General features: G+C 33.9%; 2 protein-coding genes across 5 annotated transcripts in view; both read right to left on the bottom strand.

The window, feature by feature from the left end:
• Positions 1–471: 471 nt before the first annotated feature.
• Positions 472–13201, bottom strand: LOC144965847 (synaptobrevin homolog YKT6-like). Of its 4 annotated transcripts, none has more exons than XM_078901627.1 (9): positions 13099–13201; positions 10702–10814; positions 9866–9948; positions 9452–9552; positions 8916–8974; positions 8522–8564; positions 7410–7475; positions 4894–4995; positions 472–4425 (listed from the first exon to the last, which is right to left on the bottom strand). In XM_078901627.1, exons 2-9 carry the CDS (start codon positions 10806–10808, stop codon positions 4390–4392), a joined length of 597 nt encoding a protein of 198 aa, XP_078757753.1. In that variant the 5' UTR covers positions 10809–10814; positions 13099–13201; the 3' UTR covers positions 472–4389. The 4 variants fall into 4 exon arrangements, with proteins under 4 accessions (XP_078757753.1, XP_078757751.1, XP_078757752.1 ...); XM_078901625.1 differs by having other exon boundaries at positions 12662–13185; XM_078901626.1 differs by having other exon boundaries at positions 13062–13169.
• Positions 13202–18878: 5677 nt separating this feature from the next.
• The window catches only part of LOC144965845 (vacuolar protein sorting-associated protein 41 homolog), a 32648-nt gene continuing 25284 nt past the window's right edge, over positions 18879–26242 (bottom strand). The window contains exons 22-27 of the mRNA XM_078901621.1: positions 25238–25378; positions 24681–24817; positions 24185–24284; positions 22500–22544; positions 20377–20453; positions 18879–19763 (exon numbers count right to left, since the gene is read on the bottom strand). Coding sequence (XP_078757747.1) covers positions 19692–19763; positions 20377–20453; positions 22500–22544; positions 24185–24284; positions 24681–24817; positions 25238–25378 — 572 coding nt within the window. The 3' untranslated portion in view covers positions 18879–19691. The remainder of the gene's footprint in view (positions 19764–20376; positions 20454–22499; positions 22545–24184; positions 24285–24680; positions 24818–25237; positions 25379–26242) is intronic.

Here is a 26242-nt window from a genome sequence, read left to right as displayed (position 1 = left end):
TCTTTTTTTTAAAAGGGGTTTTACGGCGCTAGCAACACATTAAGGTCATATCAGCGCCAGTAAAAATGAAGAAAATGGGAAAGTAAAAAGTTCTAGAATTACAATTAAAGCACCCAAGAAAAAGGAAGACAAAGGGGAATTGATTCAAATAGGAAACAGATGTAGATTCCAAGAGCACAATACATAACAGAGAGATGATTTACAAGGAAAAAAATATAATCTCCCAAAACAATAACTATGAATTTGACTGTTTCCCTCCCATCTAGGATATCCGGCCAGGGCCAGACAAAATCAAGTAATTCAAACCAAGACAAAGACAGAAAGCGAATGGAAAACAGATACTGGGGGATAGAAGACACAGCAAGTACCTCCCTGCCCTCTATGGGAGGTCAGGAACTATCTACAGATTAAATCTGCCCTTCCCGTAAGTTTATGGTTAACACAAAAATCCAAGATATGCACAAAATTCAATTTTGTTATATGACATGCTTTATTGATTGCTTCCAATGGAACCAACACACAATAATAAATCTATGACAAAACAGGCTTTATATACGATAACAATAAATTTAGCATTCGTATGTTTATGTATACATATCATCATATTTAACTATTACCTCAGACACATATACATAAATGTCACACAAATAAATTGCTATACACGTTTCAATATTCTTAGAACTAAAATATATGATTTTGAAGATCAGCAGTTAAGCAATTCCATTGTACTGTGAATCCCCAGATGGTAAATATAAAATCTATCCATAAAGTTACGTTTCAATAATGTTAATTGTTTATTGTTTTCAAGGGTTTACAGCGCTCGTGACACATTTGGGTCATTTTAGCGCAGTAAAAAGGAAAACAAAAAACAAAACGGGATAGCAAAAAAAAAATTTACCATCAAAAGCAAACGAGAAAAAGTAAGACAAAGGGGACGGTTTCAAATAGGGAACAGATGTAGATTCCAAGAGCTTACAATCAGTGTACTTGGTTGAGATAACCTAAAAGCCTCAACCAGACACAAGCACAAAATCCCACTGAACGGAATACACTCAAATGTTTACATTACAAAATCAAAACAAAAATATAACAGTTCATAACAGAGAGATGATTTACAAGGAAATAACATCATGTCACAAAACTATCCCATACATTTGACTGTTTCCCTCTCAGCTAAGGATTCCAGACAGGGCCAGGTCAAAACAATTAATTTAATTTTAAGATAAGGATAGCAAGCAACCTGGACAACAGATATAGGGGAATAGAAGATACAGCAAGTGACTTCCCTGCTCACTATGGGAGGTGAAAATGTTAACTGTGAAAAATAGAATATAGAGAGGTTCATTCTCTGTTTACAATTCTAATGAAGAAAAAAAAATAATCCTGTTTTTGGTGATAGTGTCATACTCCCCGTCAGTGAGCAATTTGAAAATGCATGAGTTATGAGTATGAGCATATCTCATCATTCAAGGCAAGTAGTAATAATCAGATAGGGAGTATGAGAATGTTTCATTATACAACCATGAGTAATAACAGGTAAATTAGATAAATAAATGAAACGAACTATCTTCTCCTGTCCTCAAATCAAGTGTGATCATAGTTATCTGTTTATAAGAAATTTTGCCACTGTTTTTGTTTTTAAGGGTTTTACTGCGCTTGCAACACATTAAGGTCATATCAGTGCCAGGAAAAAGGAAGAAAATGGGATAGTAAAAAGTTCTAGAATTACAATTAAAGCATCCAAGCATAAGGCAGACAAAGGGGAATTGGTTCAAATAGGGAACAGATGAAGATCCCAAGAGCACACTATCAGTGTACTTGGTTTGAGATCACCTAAATTCTCATCCAGACACAAGCACAGGTCCCCCCCTGAGAGGAATACACCCAAATGTTTACAAATCATATATAATACATAAACAAAACATAATACAGTGCATAACAGAGAGATGATTTACAAGGGAAAAAAAATATCATCTCCCAAAACTAACTAACATTTGACTGTTTCCCTCCCAGCCAGGACAAAACTAAGTAATCTCATTCCAAGACAAAGACAGAAGCATGTTGGAAAACAGACATAGGGGGATAGAGGACAGTATGTATCCCCCTGCCCACTATGGGCGGTTAGGAACCCCACCCAGCCACTAAAAAGGAATGATGTTACAAAACACAAAGGAAGTCCAATATCCAGTATCATTAAATGCCATCTTAAGCAATCCATGAAGGAATATAGATAATCCATTAAACAAAAAAAAACAAAACAAAAAAAAACCCTGTCCGATGTCAATAATCACCCATATTGTCCAAAGGGAGCAAATTGGGAGTTGATAATCTTGCCCAAGAAAAAAAAAATATCGTACCTTAAGCCGAGACGAACAGGACATACTAGGTTACAGTGCAATGCCTTAACCACTCAGCCACTTCCACATACTTCCAACAAAGTCTTTACATTAGTTTTAAGCGGCAATCACAACATTCAAGAGATACAACCTCCAAGAGCATTGGAGGTGGTCTCAATATAATAACCATTAGGCCTTATAAAACGCATCATATATATCTATTACATAATGTATTATTGTCATGATTATTAATTGGAGCCAACTGTAATAGTAAAAAGGAGAGTTCAACTTATAATCATCATTCATTCAAAATAAATATAGTAGGATATGACAAAATATTAATGGGAAGTGAATATCATTAAAATGCACAACACAACGTTTACACAAAATACATATAATATATATAATCATTTTAATTTTGAAAAAAAATAATTACATTCCTCTCACTCATACTACACATGTTCACAATTTATCACAATGTCTTCAAAATTATTTCATAATGCTCTACAAGCAAATAAGTAAAAATTGGCAATTTCTTTCATTTATAGAAAAGCACATTAAATCTCAGAGCATTTGACAATTATTCACGCCTTTGGAGTATAAAATAAGCAATAAAAATATATTATTATATATACAAATACAATGTTCAATTTTCCAAAGCTCTGGCTTTTATCAAGGCAAAACTGGGAAAAGGAATTTATAGACTAGTGAAGACGAATGACTCCCAAGTTTTTCTGTCCTGTTAAAAGAACTCATTTACATCAAGGATGATTGCTTCACTTAGGACATGCAAAGAATATTGCGATAACAGATGGCACAGTATTAAAATGAAACATTAATACCTACCACTTGAATTTGATCGACTAATTATACTTATTTTTGGGTTACGAAACTCTCGATAGGACATCCTGACCTGGTATGCATAAAAGGCTGTCTAATGCACGATGATAACCATCAAGATCTTTCCTTGTGGGGAATAAATAACAAAATTTCAGTTAAAAATAGTATTCGAACACCTTACTATCATATCTAAGAAAATTCAATGGTAAAATCGAATGGAATATATTATACCATAAATTATTTGTTTGTGCACTACATCACAATGATATCACTATTTATCTGACCTGTATTTTAATAAGGACAAGGAGAGAAGGAGGTGTCATTATGTAATACAACATCATTACAGCTAACTGAGCAATAAGAATACATTTATAAGATTGTGATGTCTCATGAACTACGGTTGAAAGATGAGGTAGTAACAATGTTCAACACATTTAATGATGGAATATCGCAATTACATTACTTTTGTTTTTAACATATGTTATAGTCATTCCCATTAAATGATGAAGTAAGAAATAGGTAATGCTACACTGGCCACCATGATTGATGACCTATGAAAATACTAATTTACAAACTGATTAATTCAATTTTTTTAATGGATGGTAAGAAGATTCAAAATATTCACAACTGTAAACTACAAAAAATTTTATTCTTAGATCTGTTTTGAAAGACCTTTGTGTTACTTATGAAGCATACAAAAGCCCATTATATCCTATAATATAGAAAAATATATTTCAAATCTTATAAATGACTAAAGGAAAGCATTTCCCCCAGCTTTGATATTTTTAGACACGCAAATAGAAGATTAAATTGAATCCTTTCTTCATAAGGCTTGAACATTTAGAAGAAAAAAAATCCTCTGTACATAAAAATGGAAGCAAATATACAAGACAAAAATAAAATACACTGAGCACATTCACAATTCATTCTCATATTAAACAGAAAGATGTTTAATGGCGCTTGCAACATAAAAGTGCATCCCAAACATGTTGAGTGGCACATAAAATTGTATAAAACAACCAAGATGAGTTTTTTGACCTGATACATTTCTTTCAAATTTTACTGTGAAATCCAACAGTAAATACACATTCACTATACCGTGCTTGCAAATACTAATCTTACATATTGTGCACCAGAGCATCATTTCTGATTAAAGAGAAATTGGTATCAACTGTCAACAATGGTCTATACAAACAAGAGAATCTTGTATCTCTCAAAGTATCACACAGCATTGGTTTGTCTTTTTAGCCTGAGGAAAAGCAAAAAGAGAGAAAGAAACTTTAAAAATAATTATGGTACTGATGAATTTCAAAATAGCAGGATGATACATATAACAAAACAAACAAGCAAAAAAAATTAATAATCTAAAGAAAAATAACATCAACAACGACGACAACAACAACATAAATGCAAAATTTTCTAAGTTGGCAATCAAGATGAATCAATTTCTTGAATAAGCTTTGTCAGATATTAACAAAGACTTTCTACTGTTTGCATGATAATAACATTGATGTTAATGTTGACGATGATCTTTTATTAGTTTAAGATTTAACTTTAACATATTTCTATTATTTTAAAATAATACGCCATACTTACAGACTTAGAAAGATGTGAAAGGTATGAACAAAATAAAATAATGCGAGTACTTTATCTATTTTAATGTTCAATTAGTATATTCCTAATTACGATGATCATTATCTATATGAATTCAACTCACTGTTTTATAGAATGTCTTGGATTGAGAACTGAGACCCTCTGATTTCTCGACCAGGTCGTCCAGTTTTTCCCCTCTTTGTAAGACAGCCTCTATCGTGTTGTGCTGAAATAAATTGAACAAAGAAAAAAACCGAGTTCCCATGAGAAGGAAAACATAAACTACTTGTACAATGACCATTATAGGCTACTTTGTCAAGAGGGAATTTACTAACGATTTCAGAATATTGAAGTTGTATCATGCTTAGAAAGGTGTAAAGAATAGGACATTTACCAAATAAAAGCTAAGAGTTAAGCAGCATGTACAAAAGAAAACCCCAACCTTGTTCATATAAAAAGCATTTATTCAAGAGAAAACAAATTAGATTTGGGCAAGTTTTATAAATGCAATGGCAATATACACTTAGTGTACTCAAAGTCCTTTGCAAGGGATTCCAAGCCAACAGCAACACTTAACATAACCAGTAGGATGAGACAGGATGCCTGTAAGGCTTTTTGCAATTTTTTTTCTTTTTTCCAAGGACTACATTTTGTGCTGCCACAACAGGACTCAAACTGGGGACCAGCAGGTCTGAAGGTGAGCATCATACAACATGACAACAAACAGAAACAAGGCCATAGTTTGTTGAGAACATCTCAGGGTTGCTGTAACAGCATCCTCAGAACTAGGGCAAGATGACTTGCAAAAGGAAAGCAAGTGAAAGTTGAACCGTTTACTTTCCAGCTGTGTGGCAAAGACAATATCGTAGAGGACACTGCCCTCTCTATGGAGTTCAGCATTTGGAAGCAACATGATATATATGAGGCTCAGTCAAGAGGCCCTTTTTGTAATACAGTGGAACCTCCCGATTACGACACATCCGAATAGTGACAACCTCCTGATAACGACATTGACCCCTGGTCCTGATTTTTTTTCTATTTAAGATCAGTTTTAAAAAACCCTCCAAATAACGACGCACTTTTTGATAAAACCTCTGAATAACGACATCATTTTGGCGATTTTCGGCAGTTTTCGTAGATATCTGATACTAAAAATACCGAGTATGAGTACTCAAGTTTATAAAAACGATTCCTGCTTGAACCAATGAGAACGCAGCTTTTGATGATGATCTTGAAAGGCGATGCTCCACTCCCTGTTGTGACGGCCAGTGAAGTGGTTATGGCGCAAACAACTCTCAGAACTTTTGCCACGCAACATGACAGCGGTGTGCAATTATTTGACATGCTCATCCCAATGGAGGACAAAGTATCTGCTATCATTTCCAGCGCCAAACGTCAAACAATGATAGAGGTCAAGCCAAACAAGTCTTGATGTTCATAACAAAATAACAAGGATGATGAACCATTTTTTACATTTTTAATGGATAGAGAGAAAGAAAAAGAAAAGTTTAAAAAAACAAAAAACAAAACAAAACAATAATAATAATAATAATACACATTTATATAGCGCTCATTCTCGTGTAAAACACAAGCTCTGGGCACTTTACAATATAAATATCAATTTTAAGTGAAAAAAAATAATAATAACAATAATTCATAGCCAAATCAAGGATTCATAGAGTCAATAAAAACAAATACAGTAAAAATGTGTCTTGAGATAACAAAAAAAAAAACCCCAAACATTTTTAATGCGGCCATGTGTTCCGTTGTAGTTGTATCCAAACAGCTGTTCACATGCCGGTCCCCAGCCCGAATAAACTGCAGAGGGAATGCATGATGGTACTGTTGTGGCGTGGTTAATAAAAACTGGTCCCGCGGGCCTTACCACGCCCACTTTGTCCGCCATCTTGGAAACCTCTAAATAACGACACCGCCGGATAACAACATAAAAACTTGGTCCCGTGGCATGTCGTTATCAGGAGGTTCCACTGTATTTAGAACATCAATATTAACTAATTTGAAAAGTTGTGGAAAGAAATTGTGGACTAAATATAAACTTGGTCAGCCACTTGTTGACTCTTTGATAAACTACTACTGCTTTCCTTTTGCTGTTCAGACAGTCAATTTTGAATCTTTTTTCATTATTTAATCTAAGAGAACCTGATGAAAACAATTTCTTGTCAACTATTCAAAAGAGGTAAATATTGATATCTTTCTGTGTTGACTATTGCAAAAACAACCTTCGCCACAGCCTCATAAAAAGATAAATGAATCAGAATGTCACATTATAACATTCACAGTCACAACAACAACAAAAGAAAAATAAAGAAAAAAAGGGAGAGCTAAATATTCCATACACAGCCAATTGTTGAACAAGTTGACACCTCAAAAGTTTCAACATTGAAATTTCTAAATATCTTATTTAATTCAAATCACACACTGCACTCATCACAACATAAGTAAGGCGAGCATAATAGGCTTATTTACATAAAATATGTGAGTTAATATAGTGTAATGTAAACCTATGTCTCACAACCCCCCCCCCCCCCCCCAATATATCAATATTTATTGATGGCTTCATTTTGAATAATGTGCTGATTTTGGCAAAAGGCTCATAGATAATTAAACATTGCAACATACCAAGATGATCTTTGTCTCATCAAGATCACTCTGTATTTTAGTCATTGCATCAGCTTCTTTAGGGTTCTAAGGATTAAAAAAAAAGATAAAAGGTTAAAATATGAATTGCTCAATAAACAAACTCATAAATTGATGAAGAAAGTAAATAAACAAATAACAATAACAATAATAACCATCATCATTCTTATAGCATTTAATATGAAAAATAATCATAAACCATTCGAACATGCACCTATGATAAAGATCTGAAAAAGTGTCTATGATTAGTGTCAAACAAAAAAAAACCCAGAAAAATACACACACAAAAAAAATAAACCCGTCCCAGGCTGATTTTTTTTTCATTGTATTTTTCTTTGTCTGGCACCAACGTTTCAGTAGGTCAGTTGGTCGACTACTTGCTTCACATGCAAAGGGACCAAAATCGATCCTGGGAGTTGAGATATTTTTCTGACCCCCAAGCAGTGATTGGGTGGCTGGGTATGTTAGATCTGGTGCTAGGTACTTTGCAATAAATTAGTGTCTATCCGATGAGTAGCAAGCAGTTGCTTTTGTCTGTTTCAAGCTATAGAAACTGGGATAAACTCCGGCTTCATGGGTCTATTGGCTATGAAGGACTTTTTTGTTTGTTTGTCTGGCACCAGTTATTGTTCCCTAATTTGTCACTTATGATAAAGACCTGATCTTTGATTACATTTACGTTATTCTCCAACAATCCTTTCGCATCCACCAAGCTGTGATTCATCCTTCCTGGTGAGGTTCAACTTTACTATAACCTGGCATTTATCAAACTGTTTTAATTAAGAGATCATTAACAGCTATGTGAGCAATACTTCAATGTTGCAATCCTGTTTCTCTTTTTCAGATAAACAAGAAAACAAATTATGGTTTGAGAGAAATTCTTTCTGGTCCTTGAGGGGTTAAGCAGCTATGTATATCGAGGGTAAGTGTACCAATATCTTATATTTAATAGCATTTCATTTTTACTAAATATTAAATATGACGTCAATTTTTAAGCATTTTTCTCTTCCCAGCAACATTAAATAGCTAATATAAAAAATATTTAAGCAAGTTCAACTATGGTTTGCACTATATTGTAAATCATCAAAACTGACCTGATACTTTGCTAAGTGTTCCCCGAGTTCATATGCTGCCTCTCTGTTAAAATACAAAAATAGAGCAGGTTAGAACTTTGCCATGAATCACCAGCTTTGCTGTTTATTTACTCAATATGACAATACATATATCACGGATATGTGCATCTTTTTTTTTAAATGGTGCTAAAAATTTTCAGGATATCTGCAATACAGTCAGCAGCTATGATCACAGCTTTAATAGTTTCAATAAGTGTTTGACAAAAATGACAGTTAATCATTAATCAATTCAATGTGAATCTCTTTTTAAAATGAAAAAGTAAAAATCTCACTACATCCTGATTTACAACGCATCAACCTATGTCCTGGTAGAGGGTAAGGTACCAAAAATTGACATAAAAAATGTTAAGCTTACCCTTCTTTCACTGATGACCATTGTGGCTTGGGAACTTTTTCTGAAAATTCGTCTAATACCTACAGATAACAGAGAAGATTATACCATCTTAAAAAGCGAATTGAAAAGATTCTGAAAGTTTACTGCATTGACTATTTACTCAATGACTACACTGGACTTTCATTTGCATCAAATAATAATAAAACTCTAATATTGTCTCAAGGTTACAACTCTGTTCATAGAAGGAAAAAAAAAAAAAAGAACACACACAATGTGTGAATATCTGTCTTTGTTAATCAAATTGAAGCTTCCATTCCATTTGACTATAGCTATTTAGAATAAAACATTCAGAAATTTATCCAACTATTGAACAGCGCTCAAACTCAAAACTTCAACACGATTCAATATCAATATATGTCGTTCTAGAGCAGTAAGGAAAACCACCACAGTAGCTGATATAAATCTTGTCAAAGGAAATTTTAAAAAGTTGAGTTTATATAATAAAAGCGAGTCATTTTAAAGAATTTTAGATGGACGTAAACTGAATCAATACAAACCCTGTTGATTAAGGTGTGAGCAACTCGTTGTGGATATTCATGGTCTGCTATAACAACACTTGACAAATTGTCACTCCTAACATAAACATGGCAAATGTATTCTGTGGAACAAAATCGTTTGGATATCAGTCACATTGCTAAGGAATTTAGTTTATCTAAAATATGTTTTAAAAACAACATCAATAAACATAATAATAATAATAATAATAATAATAATAATAATAATAATAATACTAATAATAATAATAATAATAATAATAATAATAATAATAATAATAATAATAATAAAAATATTAAAACTAATAAATATATTTATTGTTTCAAACTGTTACAAGCTTATTCAACTTTTGCATTTTATTCTTTCATTTTTTTTATTTTTAATGAAAACATGCAAATAATAAAATAGATTGTTACCTTGCTCTTTCACCGAGGCTCTGGAAGCTGTTGCAGTTCTCTCAACAAGAATTTTACTTGTAAAAGTCATGAATTCACCAACTCTGTGAATAAAACAAGCATTTCTGAAGTTGCATTTCCATCATCACTATTGTTTGATTGATTAAAAAAAACAAACAATAGGTATGTTAAATCGTGAACTTGGGTTGATTTAAAATAAGTATTGGCAGGTACAAGGACACAGCATTAATTCAAAATTAGATATTGCCATTGCAGTGTAATTTACTGTTCCATACAGCAATCAAACTATTGTGATAACTTGGATAGGATTTTAGTTCTTTGCATCAGACTACAATCACTCAAGCATTCATTCAATATGTCGTATCCAAATCAACCTCCTAATTATATTAATGGTACAGCTCGGTCCATATTTCCGAAAGTGATAAAGTTGGTCTGTAAAAGACAAAATGTTTCAAAGTTTTGTATTATTTTCAAATTGTTATAAATAGTAATTTTAAAGTTTGAAGCTTCCTGAAATCATAATCAAACAGTACTATGAACAGAATGAACTATGCGGTGGGGGTGGGAGGGAGGAAAAGACAGCAAAAACTAATTGATCTACGATCTCTTGGGCCCATATGTGTAAAATTCGCTTCCTCACCAATTCAATAATAAGGCTCTTATACGTGAATCTTATAAGAAGAGAAAATATCTTTTTAAAACAATAATTCTATTAAAAACATTATCATAGGATTTGATTACACATATAAATGAAGATTATTTGAAATTAACAGATATTTCCAAATACAGACGATTGTTAAAAAAAAAATTTTAATGCCACAACAACTTGGACTCACGTAGATCTTTGAAAATATCCAAAAGATGAAAGGTCACTTTTGGATACAAGCATCCGCCCCTTTCCTTCTGGGGTTTTTAACAATACTGCTATCGAGTATAGTTTCATTTTGATCTGTGGGAAATGTGGAAAAATGCGATATAATGCCATACACTAGTTGAAAATTTAAAACCATTACATAAAATTCTAAAATTGAATTTTTAAATCAGTACTAAGAAGCTGTAACTTGGAAATCATATAAGAAGTCTCATTATTTGGGAGGACTTCTGTGGTTTCACAGCACTTTTATTATATTACCTAATCTTTTAGCCATTATGGACTCTCAATTAGTTGCAATGTCCAATAAATATTACTGTTTAAGATAAGTATCATTTTTATAAGTGGTGTGACTTTTCTAATTTAAAAAACAATTTGCTGAGTTGGTTGTCCGTTTTGTGACTCAGGTCGACACCATTATTACTTACTGTGTTTCCAATCAGTTTCGATATTGCAAGCGATGTAAACATTATATTTCATCAGGTTATAGTATCTCTAGTTAGGATTGAGGGGGTTAATAATACAAAAACACCCCCTCTTTAAGTGTGCTGTGAAACTACGGAAGTCCTTCCCATTATTTACTTGGCTGAAATTCCACATACAGGCGCCACTTCAATGACTAATACTAACAGTAAATATTACTGACTTGCTCTCACCTGGAGTGATATTTATCCAAAATGAAAAAAAATTTTTTTACCTATTAGATACTACAGCTTGTTTTCAATAATTTTATTGATTTAGATTTGCAATCGAGATACAGCCCTGCGGTTATCTTTGAAAGTTTTGCCGTGACTTTAGATATATCCCAGATTTTATATGTATCAAGCAAAAGCAGCCAAATTAACAATTAAAAGTAGCCGAAATATTATAAGTATTAAACTCTCTTTATGGACACTATAAAGTAGCAGAATAATTTAAGAGATTTTTGGTTATTTTTCCGCCAGATATTCCTCCAAATGACAAAATCTCAGAACAAGGGAAGTAATCAATATTTAGGTTCTTATTTTTGTTTTAATCTTTGCATTTAATTACTTCTTTTTACATTAATTCTATCATATTCTTAAAGATTGAAACATTTACTAATAGATAGGTCTTTTAATTTTAAAGGATCTCTTGCAGATATTATCTATATTAATGGTTATTCTATACTTCCTCATGGAAATGTCCTGTCAAAAATATTGCACATTGAAATAGTGGAGTGTATATTATATATACGATTCCTGATTATTTCAATTTTTAATCTATTGAATACTTATGTATCATATTTCTATGTAATGTATATTATTGTTTAAGACTATGTATTATGTATATAACCTCTATGACATTTGATGTAATGATCATGGATCTTCCCAAAGTGGCGCCTGTATATGAAAGATTGTGTCTATAGACTGTAGTGTGAATATGTGTGTGTGTGTGTGTGTGTGTGAGAGAGAGAGAGAGAGAGAGAGAGAGAGAGAGAGAGAGAGAGAGAGAGAGAGAGAGAGAGAGAGAGAGAGAGCGTGAGGGAGGGAGGGAGGGAGGGAGGGAGGAAGAGTGTAAAAATAATAATATATCAATATCAATGTAATTATTAGTATAATAATATTAATAAATAATAATAATGAAGATGATGACTGATGCCATGCTGCTAATGATAATGATAATGACCTAATGTTAATAGTAATAGTAATGCAGCTACTGACTTAGACTTAGACTCTAACTCTATTACTATTACTAACTATCTATTATTATATTATGAACTTATGGCTTATGGTGCACATTCTAAATTTTTTATTTGGCTTGAGTTTTGAGTGAGAGTAAGTTATGAAGAGTATTTTGATCGTTTCACTAACTGATTTAAATTTATCTAAATTGGAATTAATTAATTGAATGAGAATCTGAGAATTATGTCAACTGTACTGTCATTATTATTACTGTCAACTTACTCTGTTCTAAAAACGATGATTCGGATTGAATCGGATATTTACAATAAATTAACAAAATTAATGAGAGCCCACGGGGCTTAGATGGAATTTCTTCTGTCACTTTGACTTATTCCAGATCCGACAAATCCAAGTTTCCAGTGTTAGTGTTGTTAGGTGATAATTAAAACTTCAGTTGTGCCTGTGCTGACTTCGGCTTTGCTTGCCTTTTTTTTTTCTCGTATCGGCATCGGCTGCTGCTGCTGAATCAAGTTCAAGTTCAAGAATCTAAAAGAAAACGCCCAACAGATGGTTGGTTACATATATTTATTAATGACTTGTATTTGCTCTAAAACATATTTTAAAATCTGTCAACACAATAAGTGAGATATATTGATAAGAGTGGAGAAACAGTCGGTATTACTATTACTGAAGGTCTATAAATGGAACAATGTACTGACGCACTGATGACAAAATTTATTTTGATTTAGAGTTGGCGATGAGACATTCGACCTCTTCCGGTTGTGATGGTGGCAAGTTCATAAGTCAAAACAACAACTCCCATACTGAAATAAGTAAACAAATCAAACTATGAGGGATTTTGAATTTATTATGAAGGATTTGTCCACGATGAATTAAGAACTATGTTAATACCAGAGACAAACGTGTGCACAACCTCTTACTCTGTCCTGCAATAAAATTTGTTACATACATTTGCTAGGCCTACAGAAATTAACTTGAACAATGTGGAGTACCCTCAGAAAATTTAAATTGCGGGTCAACATTTATCTAGGAGACAATTGTGATTAAAATGGCGGTATCTACAGTTCTTATGAAGAAGAAAGACAGAAAGAAAGACACCTTACAGATGTCATGTTTCGTCCCACCTGTTATTGTTAATGTTGGCTTGGAACCCTTGTAAAGCGCTTTGAGCACAACGAGGAGATATTGCTCACCTATAATATGGAGTCGGATTTTATCCCGGTTTCAATAACGTGAACGGGTAATGGCAACTGCCTACTATCAAAGTACTTTCCGTCAGTCTAACAGACCCAGCTACCCAAACACCAAACACTGCTGGGTGGCCATTGTGATTGAGGGGTGGGGGGTCAGAAAAAGAATCTCTTCACTGAGGGTCGATCTTGGTTCCTTTGCATGTGAAGCGAATGCTCTACCAACTGAATTCCAATACCCCCTATGCAGATGTGAGGCTGATTCCAAAAAAGTGTTTTTAATTGTGACAAACAGTCTCAGTTATATCACGTGGGAGGGGAGAATTTGATGAAAATTGATTTTACGTGCTGTGTACGGCTATGTGGTTCTGTGGTATGGCACTCTCCTTGTGACGGAATGTCTAAGGTTCGAGTCCTGCTATGATCGGCGCAAAGTTGGAAAGGTTATTTTAATCACATTCTCTAACCGTACTCATGTGTGAAATTAGTGCCTGGTCGTTAACAGAGTTGTCTCGGACAGAAAATAAATGTACTATCGCCTAACGGGCGACATGTCTCGTCCTACATGTTGAGATTTACTGTTGACTAGGGTCCCCTCGTAAAGCGCTTTGAGTTTGAATATGTTAAGTGGATATTGCGGAATATAGATGCCCAATATTTTGTATACAGCCTTGAGGTACCGAAATGAACCAGTAAATTGGAAAGGACGATAAAGTGAGTAACAACACAAAACAAAGGACGTTTCGGCCTTTGACTTTCTTCAAGTAAATACGAAATATTATGTTATATGTATTAGATTGTCATAATGGTTAAAACATAGGTAAAATGTTTGTGTGTGCGTGTGTATGGGCTAGCCACCGTGCGGTACTGATATCCGTACCCACTTACGGGCCTAGTTTAAAATTGTTGTAATGGACAATATTTTGCGCCATTTTTCGAGATTTCCATTACAAGAATGAGCCCGCATGGAATTTAATAATTGGGTTATCAGATCTGCACATAAGTGCACGCCGGTCCGATCCAATCCAATCCAATATTTTAAGATGCACGAGACATTCCTGTCCATTACACAGATGTTATTTACAGTTCCAAATTGTGTAACGTGCGGCTATGTGGTCTAGTGGTATGACACTCGCTTTCGGATTGGAAGGTCCTAGGTTCGAACCTAGCTCGGCGCATAGTTGAGTCCTTGGAAAAGACTCTTTACTCACATTCTCTCACCGTACTCAGGTGTAAAAGGAGTACCTGGCCGTTAACAGCGTTGTCTTTGTCCGACAAATTGTAATATCGCCTAACAGGCGGCATGTCCCGTCCTACATGTTAAATGTTGCTGTTGACCAGGGACCCCTTGTAAAGCGCTTTGAGCACATTTAGTGGATATTACGATATATAAAAGTTCGATTTTTTAAAAACATTAAGACCACGTAAACTATTACTAAAACAATGAGAGTGGCTCTCTACAAGATTCTGGGGATAGGCTGTTGATGACTGTTTGGTACAGTGTAATTGTTTCATTCATCAAAGGTCCGAGGAAATAAGTTGAACTTGTATGCATCGGTGTTTGTCTGTGGTTTTGTTAATTTCTTGCTGTAGTTGTTTTATGTCTTTGTTTCGTACCGAAAGTACCGAGTTCGATTTCTCGCCGTGCTATGTCTCCTTGCGCAAGCCATCTCGCCCTATCTCACTTTGAGGCTGATGTCTGGGTTATTAAAATTTTCCCTTGGAGTAGACCCTAAAGTCAAATATGTATCCCTTTTGAGATGAATAATGGGAATATCATTTATTCTTATCTTTATTTATCATTTATATTTATTTTTACTATTTATTGCTTCACAATTTCCAGCATATGTGTCACTATGGCACAAGGTTAATATCTAGGTGCACATGCATAATATTTGTAGGTCTGATAACTGAACGCAATAATTATGTGCTTGATTTAACGTTGTTGTAATTATTTGTTTTGGTTTGAGAGCATTTCCTTGACAACACTGAGCCCATAACAATTTGAGTTATAATACCGGCAAATAAAGACACGTCGCTTATAACCTTTTTGGGACGATGGACCATAATTTTAATTTTTAAAGTTTAAACCTGTGACACTTTTATGGCATTTGAATGCCTGGATAAAAAAAAAAGGAGAAATAGAGTTGGAGTTTAGAACCCGTAACGCCCTTGTGTCGTGGATTTCGAATGGGAAAGAAACCGGAGAGAGAGAGAGAGAGAGAGAGAGAGAGAGAGAGAGAGAGAGAGAGAGAGAGAGAGAGAGAGAGAGAGAGAGAGAGAGAGAGCAGTCTAATAAACAAAAAAAAACAAAAAAAAAAAAAAAAAACAAATCGGAAAGATTTAAGCCAGTTGTGCAGCTTTGTGGTCCTGCGGTATGACACTCGCCTTCGGATTTGAGCACCGCACAGCTGTCCTTTGAAAAGGCTCTTTAGGTAATCAACATTCTCTCACCGTAACAGGTGTAAAATGAAACCAGGCCGTAAAAAATGTCTCTATAGGAAAAAAAAAACCCCAATGTAATATCGCTTAACAGGCATAATGTCTCGTCATACATGTTAAATGCTGCTGTTGGCTTGGGACTCGGATATTGCGCTATATTAAAGCTCATGTTTTACTAAAGATGTTACAGGGTATATCGCATGGTTCAGGTATGTCACATGACCATAGAGAATCGCGTTTCTATCATTATTTAAAAACCAAAATAAAAAAACAAACAAAAACCAAGAAACAACAAAAAAACAAAACAAAACAAAAAACACACACATACACACAAAACCCCAACATAAATAATAATCAAATCCCCCCCCCCCCCCACCCCCTAGTTGTTGTCTACAAAACCGATGACTTTTTTCAAGGGGGTCAAAATGTTAGTAGTGGAACTCTGACAATCTAACCGCTCTGACTTGTAGGAATCTTGGCTGTGGGCAGCGCAAAAGCCGAGTCATTGGAGAAAAGCTCTTTACTCGCAATCGCTCACCAGGCTCAGATTTAAAACGAGTAGGTTACAAAAAATATATATATATATACAAAAGCACCTTACCAGAGTCTTGTTCGACTTACATGTTAAGGGCTGCTGCTGGCTTGGGACCCCTTGTAAAGTGATTTGAGCATATTTAATGGATTCTAGCACGTTATCGGGTGAAGCTAAAAAGCGTACTAGAATCCGAGCCTGCCGAAATCCGATGCTCATGTGAGAAAACGACATAATATAGATAAAAATGACCAGCATGCCATATTGGAGGGTGCTGGAATTCAGTGCTTGTTTGTTTTTAAGGGTTTTACGACGGTTGCAACACATTAAGGTTATATTAGAGCCAGTAAAAAGGAAGAAAATGGAATAGTAAAAAGTTCCATAATTACAATTGAAGCACCCAAGAAAAGGTAAGTCAAAGGGGAATTGGTTCAAATAGGAAACAGATGTCGATTCCAAGAGCACACCATCAAAGTACTTAGTTTGAGATCACCTAAATGTCTCATCCAGACACAAGCACAGGTCCCCACTAAGAAGAACACACTCAAATGTTTACAAATCATACATAATACGTAAAAAACATTACAGTACGTAACAGAGATCTGATTTAAAAGGAAAAAAATATCATCTCCCAAAACTAACTATACATTTGACTGTTTCCCTCTCAGCCAGGACAGGACAAAACCAAGAAATCTCATTCCAAGACAAAGACAGAAAGCATGTTGGAAAACAGGTACAGGGAAATAGAAGACATAGTAAGTACCTCCCTGCCCACTATGGGAGGTCAGGAAGAATTCAGTGCGCTGAATCAAGCGAGTACTTGATTGCGCAATATAAAAGGTCAAGTGAATCCATGGGAGTGCACTATATAAATGTTCAATGCCTTATTTATTTATTATTCTGTCAGATGGAACCAAATTTTCATTCCGTGCAGTACACTGCTGTACAAGTAATTTTTTAGTACTCTCTGTTCTTTTTTTACCAGCTTTGTACCAGTAGTCCCTCACAGCCATTAGGCTCATGGAACCGGAGTTTATCCTGGTTTGTATAGCGTGTAACAGACAATATCAATTTCTTGTTACCCTTTAGATAGGATGCTAATCTATCACAAAGTACTTTCCACCAAATCTATTTAACCCAGCTACCAAAAAACTACTGGGTGGACAGGGGTGTCCAAAAAAATTTTATCTTGACTTCATCCTGGATTGAAACCGCCACTTTACGTGTGAAACGAGTGCTCAACCAACTGACCTATCTCGACCCCCTCCCCCCACCCCCATCACTGCCAGACACTTATTCACATCTCAGTTTAAGAAACCCTTGCCTTCTGTCGATTTCAGTAAGTTTAATGGCTTTATAAGCAATAACAAAAAAGGTACTTCCTATCCTCAAGAAACTATTGATGCTATGCATTTAGTGAGAATTGTTCATAAAATTAACTGGCTATAAACAAAAACAAAGAGCTGAGTGACGTCAATGTCATTCCTGCTATATATCGATTTGATAAATCTAGACATATGGGGCCTGCAACTTCAAATCTCTTTTTAAAATATACGCCTAAAAAGTGATACAAAGAGGATACTAGACAGAAGAGAGTAGTTTAATGAGAGAAGAGACGCAGATTCCAGCAATTATCTCCAATTCAACATGTCTCTCTCCCCCCCCCCCCCCCCCCCCAAAAAAAAAAAAAAAAAAAAAAAAAAAAAAAAAAAAAAAAAAAAAAAAAGAGAAAAAAGAATATTAAACAGGAAGGAAGAACCTTAATGGTTTGTAATTGTAATTCTCATTCATAGACGACTTACAAGAAATGAAAAAAAATGTCTCCTTAGAAAAACAAAGTCCCCCAACCCTCAGGGGGATCAGAAAATAATCTTGACTTCATCCGGGATCTATCTCCAGTACCTCTGCGTGTGAAGCGAGTGCTCTACTGAGCTATTGGTACCCCCTAATACATTCATACCAATTCGTAAATAAATACATATTCTAAATTCACTAGGACAAAAATATAACCTCTCTTTTTCTCAGCAAAAGACTCGGGGATGGCCTGGACTGGACTTGATGTGTACTAAAATTGATGATCATATTAAAAAACAAAGATACAAAGAACAAATGGTCTATATGGAGGGAAGGAAGGGGGGGGGGGGAGTTTAGGCTGGCAGAAGGTATGGCAATGCTGAGGGTCATGTAGGATCCATCAGCCCAGATGTCAACGTTCCCCTGCCCTAAAGAGAATTCCACCTACTAATGATAAATATGAGGAGAACAAAGCTGTTCTAATTTGAAATCAACTTGTAAGCACGAAAAGTCAGTGAAATAATAATTTAAAAAAACAATGTTTATTTACAAGCTCATAATATAAATTTTTCATTTTGATAATTCTTTTAATAAAAATGTATCAGTAGATTCCAAGAACAACCCACAATGTGCTTAGTTTGAGATCACTCAAAAGTCAAATCCAGACACAAGAACTGGATCCTGTTAAGAGAAATACACTCGAATGTTTACAAAATATTCTATTCAAAACCAAAAAAAAAAGTAAAACTGATAGGTAGAGTACAAAACAGAGAGATGATTCACAAGGGAAATAAATATCATCCGCCCAATATAACACTATATTTTGACTGTTCCCCTCTCAGCTGGCCAGGGCCAGGACAAAATCAAGTGATCTCATTCCAAGACAAAGACAGAAAGCAACCTAGAAATGGTAAAAAAAAATATAGAAGATACAGCAAGAGTCACTTCCCTACCCACTATGGGAGGTCGAAAACCATTCCCCATAACATCATCTTTGTTAAAAGCACCAGCTTCTGAGTGAAATGAGGCACAAATAAATATTTTTTTTTCATGAAAGACTATTGTATTGTAGAAGTTAAAGAGAGATTATGTGAAAGATGATGAATGAACTATGCATCGAATAAAAAGTTGATTTTTCAACTTTAAAAAAAATCAAAATAACAAAACTTATGGCCTGCTTTAAATCAAAACAACAACTTATAGTTTATATTCTCTACTTTATGAATTGGCAAAAGCTAGCAATAGGTATTAATCAAGATTTTGTTAAACTTTAAACACATCATGACTAAAATTTCCGCCAACACAATAAAGAACCATTGCAATGTATTCTATTTTATTTAAAATAACGGTCTCTTGATCCTGGCCGTCTGTCTTTCTTCAAAGAATTACAAATCATGCAGTTGTTCTGAAAAATGATAAAAAAGAAAAGAAAAGGAGAACAAAAAGTTAGATTTATTTATGAAATAAAACTGAATAAAAACAAAGAAAAACAAAACAAATACAAAACAAAAAAAACAAAACATAAAAGGAATCCCCCCCCCCCCAAAAAAAAACAAACAAAAAAAACCCACAAAAAAACAACCAAAAAAACACAAAAAACACACACACACACAAAGAAAAGCAAAAATCACATTGAAAAAATACAAGTTTAATATTGAATCAATATTGTAATTATCAATAATGTCCAAAATATGTATCAAAAAAAATAAATAAAAAAAAGAATAATGAAATATCAAATACCTTCATTTTTTATGCACTTCTTGTAAAACAATTCGTGAGACAGAATCTGCTACTTTGTGTTTTGCTTTTTTTCAACTTAGGTTGATATGCGATGTTTGAGTTTTGTGATGCAAGCGATGGTTTACAGTGGAAAACGTGTAACTTTGTAAAGAATATAGGCATTAAAATTGTCCCAACTATCAGTTAACCTCTGTGGTATAATGGTAGCATGTCTGACCGATAATCAGCAATAACTATGCTCATAATTATTAAAATAATAAACATTTATAATTGCTCACCACAAAAGCAGGCAGGCAATCTTCGTGGAAGGTGTGTCGACAATGGAACACAACTAAATTACTGGCATAGCGGATATCTGGAAAAGATAAATAAGATAAGATACTTGATGCAAAACATAGCCTTACATTTATGTGAGATATTGAATTGAAATACTTGTTGAAAAATGATTACAACACAGCTTCAAAACAGAACACAATGCTTAACACGAACATTTTTTTGGGCTAAAAATCTTTCTTCAATTAACAACAAGAACAATTAAAAGGGTAATTAAAAATACAAAAAAAAAAAAATGAAAAAAAAGGAAAACGAACCCCCCCCCCCAAAAAACTGAGTATTTATATAGCACAATATCCACTACACATACTCAAAGCGCTTTACAATACTTAACACATGGGAAGAGACATGTAGCTTTTGAGGCAATATTACTTTTTTTTTTTCCAACAGAGACAATGCTGTTAATGACCGGAAACTCATTTTACACCTGAGTTTGGTGAGAGAATGTGAGTAAAGAGTTCTTTTTCCAAGGACTCAAATTATTTGACACACAGAACAGGACTCAGAACCTGGACCTTCTAGTCCGAAGGCGAATGTCATACCACAAGACTACAAATCCAAACAATAATACTTCAGAAAATATCCACTTTCAAGTAAATGATGGCACCATGCTGGACATGCAGAGACCTTTTCACCCCTTTATCTGGATTTTACACAATAAATCATGGTTATAACTGTATTTGCTGTTGGCTGAAGTTAATTCCAAGTTGATCAGAATTGTTCAGAATTAAGTTAATTATTAAAATTCTGATCAACTTGGCGATAACTTTAAACCCAGTTTTCTTCATCTAATTAATTCTGACAAATACAAGATACAGTCAAATTACTTTAAACCGAAAGAAGCTAAACCGAAAAATACCTTAAACCGCAAAGAATGTAATAAATTGTACTAGTTCCTTCATTATCTTTGTACTAATTCTTACGATGAACCGAAATACTTCTAAGCATTACTTTCTTTAAACCGAAACAACTTGAGAGCACCTTCCCTTTTTCTCTCTCTATTATTCTTCAAAAATTCGGGAAGGTGGCCACACGTAATAATGCCCGATAATAAACAAAGACCGTAAGCATAAGATGAGGGTGGGGGGTAGGAAAACACTTCAATCACTGCACTTGGGCTTGGCCAACACCACAATCGCACAGACTGGAAAAGGAAGACTACGGGTGACTGGCAGGTAAAAAATGAGGAAAGAGGGGGAGTTGGGGTGTGGAATCACGCAAGCGAGATGTTCTCACTCGTTTGTTGATGCTTTGGAACCGTCATCTACTATAAGAAGTCGTTGTTTGGAACTGACTGGATTTTCAACACTAGGGGGGGGGGTTAGGGTACTTACCATTGACATGCCATTTCATTTCCAGTTTGTTTAAATGTGTGTGTAAGGAGGGGGGGGGGGGGGGGGTCTATGTAATTAGGCCTTTGAACCTAATGGCTTTTCAACAAAAGAGGGGTGTGTAGTAGACAGCCTAGCATTGACACGCCTTTTCATTTCCATTTCACTTCACCTCTGAGTAGCTGCGCATCATTCATTATCAATTATCACACAAGACCTTTTGATCTTATTTTAGCTTTACATTTTACTAAAAGATGTCCAAAAGAAAGCACTGTGCTTACATGTTGGAGTTTAAAATCAAAACACTATGTGAAGTCGAAAAAAAAAATTGAGCAAGACGGAGATATGTAAAATACACGGCATCCCAAACTCAACTCTTTCAACAATTTTGAATGGAAAACGAAAAACCCGAAAACTATTTTTTAAACACACACACACAAAAAAAAAAAAGAATAATAAAATAACATTTTAAAAAAAAATGGTTACGAAGACGGCATTTATTCAACAACTCCATTTAAGGGGAAACCCATGATATGATTAAATGAGCAAATTCCTTAAACTTAAATAGTTACTACACTTGAAAAACATCGCAAAACGGGAACTTGCTTTAAACCAAAATGTCTTTAAACCGAAATGGTTTAAAAGGTCCCCAAAATTTCGGTTTAAAGTAATTCTACTGTATATAATTTTCATTCTTTTAAAAAAAATAATCTTGGAATGTTCATGCTATTACTTACCACCCACAGTGAGCATCTGGTTACAGACAGGGCACAACTGGTGCTCTGAAAAAAGAAAAAGGAAAGGTATAAAATGAAAATTGGGATAGGAGGTATCTGCAGCATCGGAAATGAATATCTAAGTTCATTTCTGATACAATTTTTATCATTATTATTATCAGTATTATTATTTTAAAATTTTTATTATTTTATATATTTAAAAAAAATCACCATTATTATTATTATTTATATTATTATATTTATTATCATTATTATTATTATTATTATTATTATTATTATTGCCATTATTCTTCTTCTTCATATTGCTATTATTATTGTTATTATTATAATTATTATTTTTATGGAAGATCATCTGACGCTAGCAGTCAGAGCAAAATACCATGAACTGTGGAACGGAATTGACAGAGGCGACTAGTGAAGAAGCCAAGGTGTCTTGATCGGATGATAAGGAAGTGACAGGCCTTGAGTTATGTCTATTATCATTATTATTATTACATACTACATTATTATTATTTTTATTATCATCAACATCATCATCATCACCACTACTATTATCATTTTCATTATTATTATCATCATCATTGTTCTGCTATGCCTCAGATATTTCAGTCATTTCTTGATGTGCTAAGTAAGTACATTTTTCTCCAAGATGAACAGAGGAAATTTCTATTTTTTTTTTTTTTTAGCTATTTATCAATTATAGCTCACTTGAGATGCATCACTCACATTATGTTTGATGCACTCTATGAATCCTTTTCTTTCATCCACAGGGTGTGTTTGGTGTCTCCATTCGATAGCCCATGTTTGTTCCCGTATTAAGAGTTATTTAGTGTTTAAAATTTTGACTGGGAATTTTGCAAAATGGCGCACTTCATATGATACCACAATTTGGCTTTTTACAAAAGGTCAGCAATGCAGAGATCAATTAAAAAATCTTGTTTTTTTTTTTCAAAAGTTTAGATTAATTTACCCTACAAACATACATTTATTGATTTTATCCTAAAATATCATCTATGAATACAGTGCTGCCAACCCTTACCCATGTAAACGTGTACAATAGAGAGCCAAAATGAGAAAGATTTTGAAAAAAATATGTACAATCCTGAAAACCATAACGAGCTCTAATTCTGATGATGAGCGAAAAGACCATACTTGAAATATTATAATTGATATTTAATTAATGAGTAAACTTACTCTTCATAGAAGATATATATATTATCAACTTCCAGAATCAATGTGTAAATCAGGTATGACCCATCCAGATTTTTATTGAACTCTCAACATTGACCTCTGGGTCATTTAATAAATCAAAGTGTTAAAGTATATTAAAAGAGTGTATAACTTAAGAAAAAAACTGTTTAAACTATAGAAATTGAACAAAGCATAAGATCTTCGGCAGAAAGATGTACAATGAACAAAAATGCGCAAAAATACGCATTTTTTACGGAAGGTTGGCAGCAATGCGAATGTAATCATGTTCTAATTTGAAGTAGTTTCCTTAATTGCTTTCTTTTCTCTACAATTTTGTTTTAAATATAAAAAGTGCCATTTTCAGGGATTGTGAACACCTGAAAATCCCTGTTTCAAATGAGATAAATCGAGCTATGCTCACAATTCTTTACAATCTGCCACTGACATAGAGAACACTTAACATAAGAGTAAAGACCTTGCTTTGTTGTTCTTACCATCAACAAATACTGCTCGTTTTTGAGTCTTCATCAACCGCTCCATGAGGTTAAAACTGTCTGCTACCAGAATCTTCCTACATCCGTCTCTTAAAGAAACCTGTCAAATTAAACATTGCAACTAAATGAAAAAAATAAAATAAATAAAAAGCAAAATCAGCTTCAATACTTACTGTAATTAGTATCATTATTAAAAAACAAAAACAAAAACAAAACAAAACAAAATAACAAGGGCAGTAGATTAAAAAAACAAAAACAAAAAAACAACAAGGGAGTAGATAAAAAACCACCCCCCCCCCAAAAAAAAAACAAAACAAAACAACATAACACCCCTCACCTCATAATTAAAAGTGCATATAAATATATTGAATTTTGATTAACATAATAAAAAGTGTATATCGGCCTTATGTGCAACTGAAGCACCTTGAGGATAAAGAAATGAAAAATGACAAGGTGTATCATAGAGGATCTAATTTTTTCATTAAATTATACATACCTGTAGATTGTAATCCTGTAGAATCTTGACTAGGGAATCCCGAAGGCTTGGAATTTCCATCCCTTTCTCTATACGAGAGATGACTTTGATGGGGTCAATGTGTGCACCAACATTTTGTAACAGTGCTGTGATAAACTCTTTAAAAAAAAAAAAGGAAGACAAAATTTAACAGTATTGAAATGTCGGATTAGTTTGTACACGATATACTCTAATTTCAAATTTGGTAAACCTAATACTTTTTTTTTTAGTGTCATTGTGATCATTTGAACATGTTGGAGAACAATGTGGTGGAAGTGGGGATGTATGAAATGGTGGAAAAAAATTAATGTTTATACTGCAAAGTAAAAAGTGAACAAAAAACACAAAAAAACACACCAAAAAACAAACACAAAAAATCCCCCCCCCCCCCCCCCCAAATTAAAAATAACCCCCAAAAAACAAGAGCAAAAATCAAACAAATTAAATTACAGAGCAATAGTATGTAAAAATTAAAAAACAAAAAACAAAACAACCCTATAATGACATGTTCAAACTAAATCATTTTTAATGCTACATACGTGGTTTTCCCATGGCATAGTCGATGAGATTAGCCCATAACTCCTCGTCTGCTTGCTCCATACAAAACTGAATAGCATGATTTACATCATGAAGTCTCTCCATTATTAATTTTAATGCTTCTGTGACATTTCCCATTCGTCCTGATGAAAAATGACATAATGCGATTTATTAACTATGATAATATATATACGGACCATATATTTTTTATTCTTCCTCTGTTTGCGTATTTTGATAACTAATGTAGTTTGAATGTAAAAACGAGGGAAGCTGGACATTTATATGCAATATCCACTAAACATGCTCAAAGCCCTTTACAAGGGATCCCTAGCCAACAGTAACACTTAACATGTAGGACGAGATATGATGCCTGTTTGGTGATATTGCAATTTTTTACAACACAGACAATGCTATTAATGGCCATGTACTCATTTTTCACCTGAATATCGAGGTAGAATGTGGGTATATAGCCTTTTCCAAGGACTCAACTAAGCACCATTCAGAGTAGGACCACATAGCCGGACATGGGACAAGCTTTCCCTTCTATTAATCAAGTGCAAAACTACAGTGACGACTTGTTTATCTCAACATGGGAATTGAAAATCTGAATTTAGCCAGAAAATCCATTAAAGTGGTTTAAATAGGCATCATGGGTTTGAGGTTTATAAAAATAATTTTTACTTTAATTTGCGATGGTCAATGATAAACATGAAGTTGGAAATAAATTAAGGGAGGTGAAATTTACACGAGATTCAGTAATTGATGTTTCGTCTGTGACATCTTGTTGTGATGACTGGCAAGCTGTTAACACGTATGCATTTTTACAATTATCTCATAGTATAAGTCCCAGGTTACTCAATCAACACACAGTGCTTACACCTTTGAAAATTACGTCTGTCATTATACATTTGATTAAAACTAGTCAAATGAATATTTCAAGTCTCATTTATTCAAATGTTAAAGAAAATATTTTTTTGCCCGTTATTGAATGATAATCGTGACCTGAC

Source organism: Berghia stephanieae, chromosome 2 (genome assembly GCF_034508935.2).
Source record: "Berghia stephanieae isolate SIO BIC M18660-M18661 chromosome 2, UCSD_Bste_1.3, whole genome shotgun sequence".
Classification (NCBI taxonomy): Eukaryota; Metazoa; Mollusca; class Gastropoda; order Nudibranchia; family Aeolidiidae; genus Berghia; species Berghia stephanieae.
Note: the sequence above shows the minus strand (reverse complement) of the source record. Positions and strands in the feature narration are given on the sequence as shown.

Excerpts from the sequence above, each read along its gene's own strand:
- LOC144965847 (XM_078901627.1), bottom strand. The coding sequence starts at position 10,808 with ATGAAACTATACTCGATAGCAGTATTGTTAAAAACCCCAGAAGGAAAG. Across the intron at positions 8,975-9,451 it reads CTCACACCTTAATCAACAGG|GTATTAGACGAATTTTCAGA; the intron begins GTTTGTATTGAT and ends TGTTATCTGTAG. Across the intron at positions 4,426-4,893 it reads CCAAGACATTCTATAAAACA|GCTAAAAAGACAAACCAATG; the intron begins GTGAGTTGAATT and ends GCTTTTCCTCAG.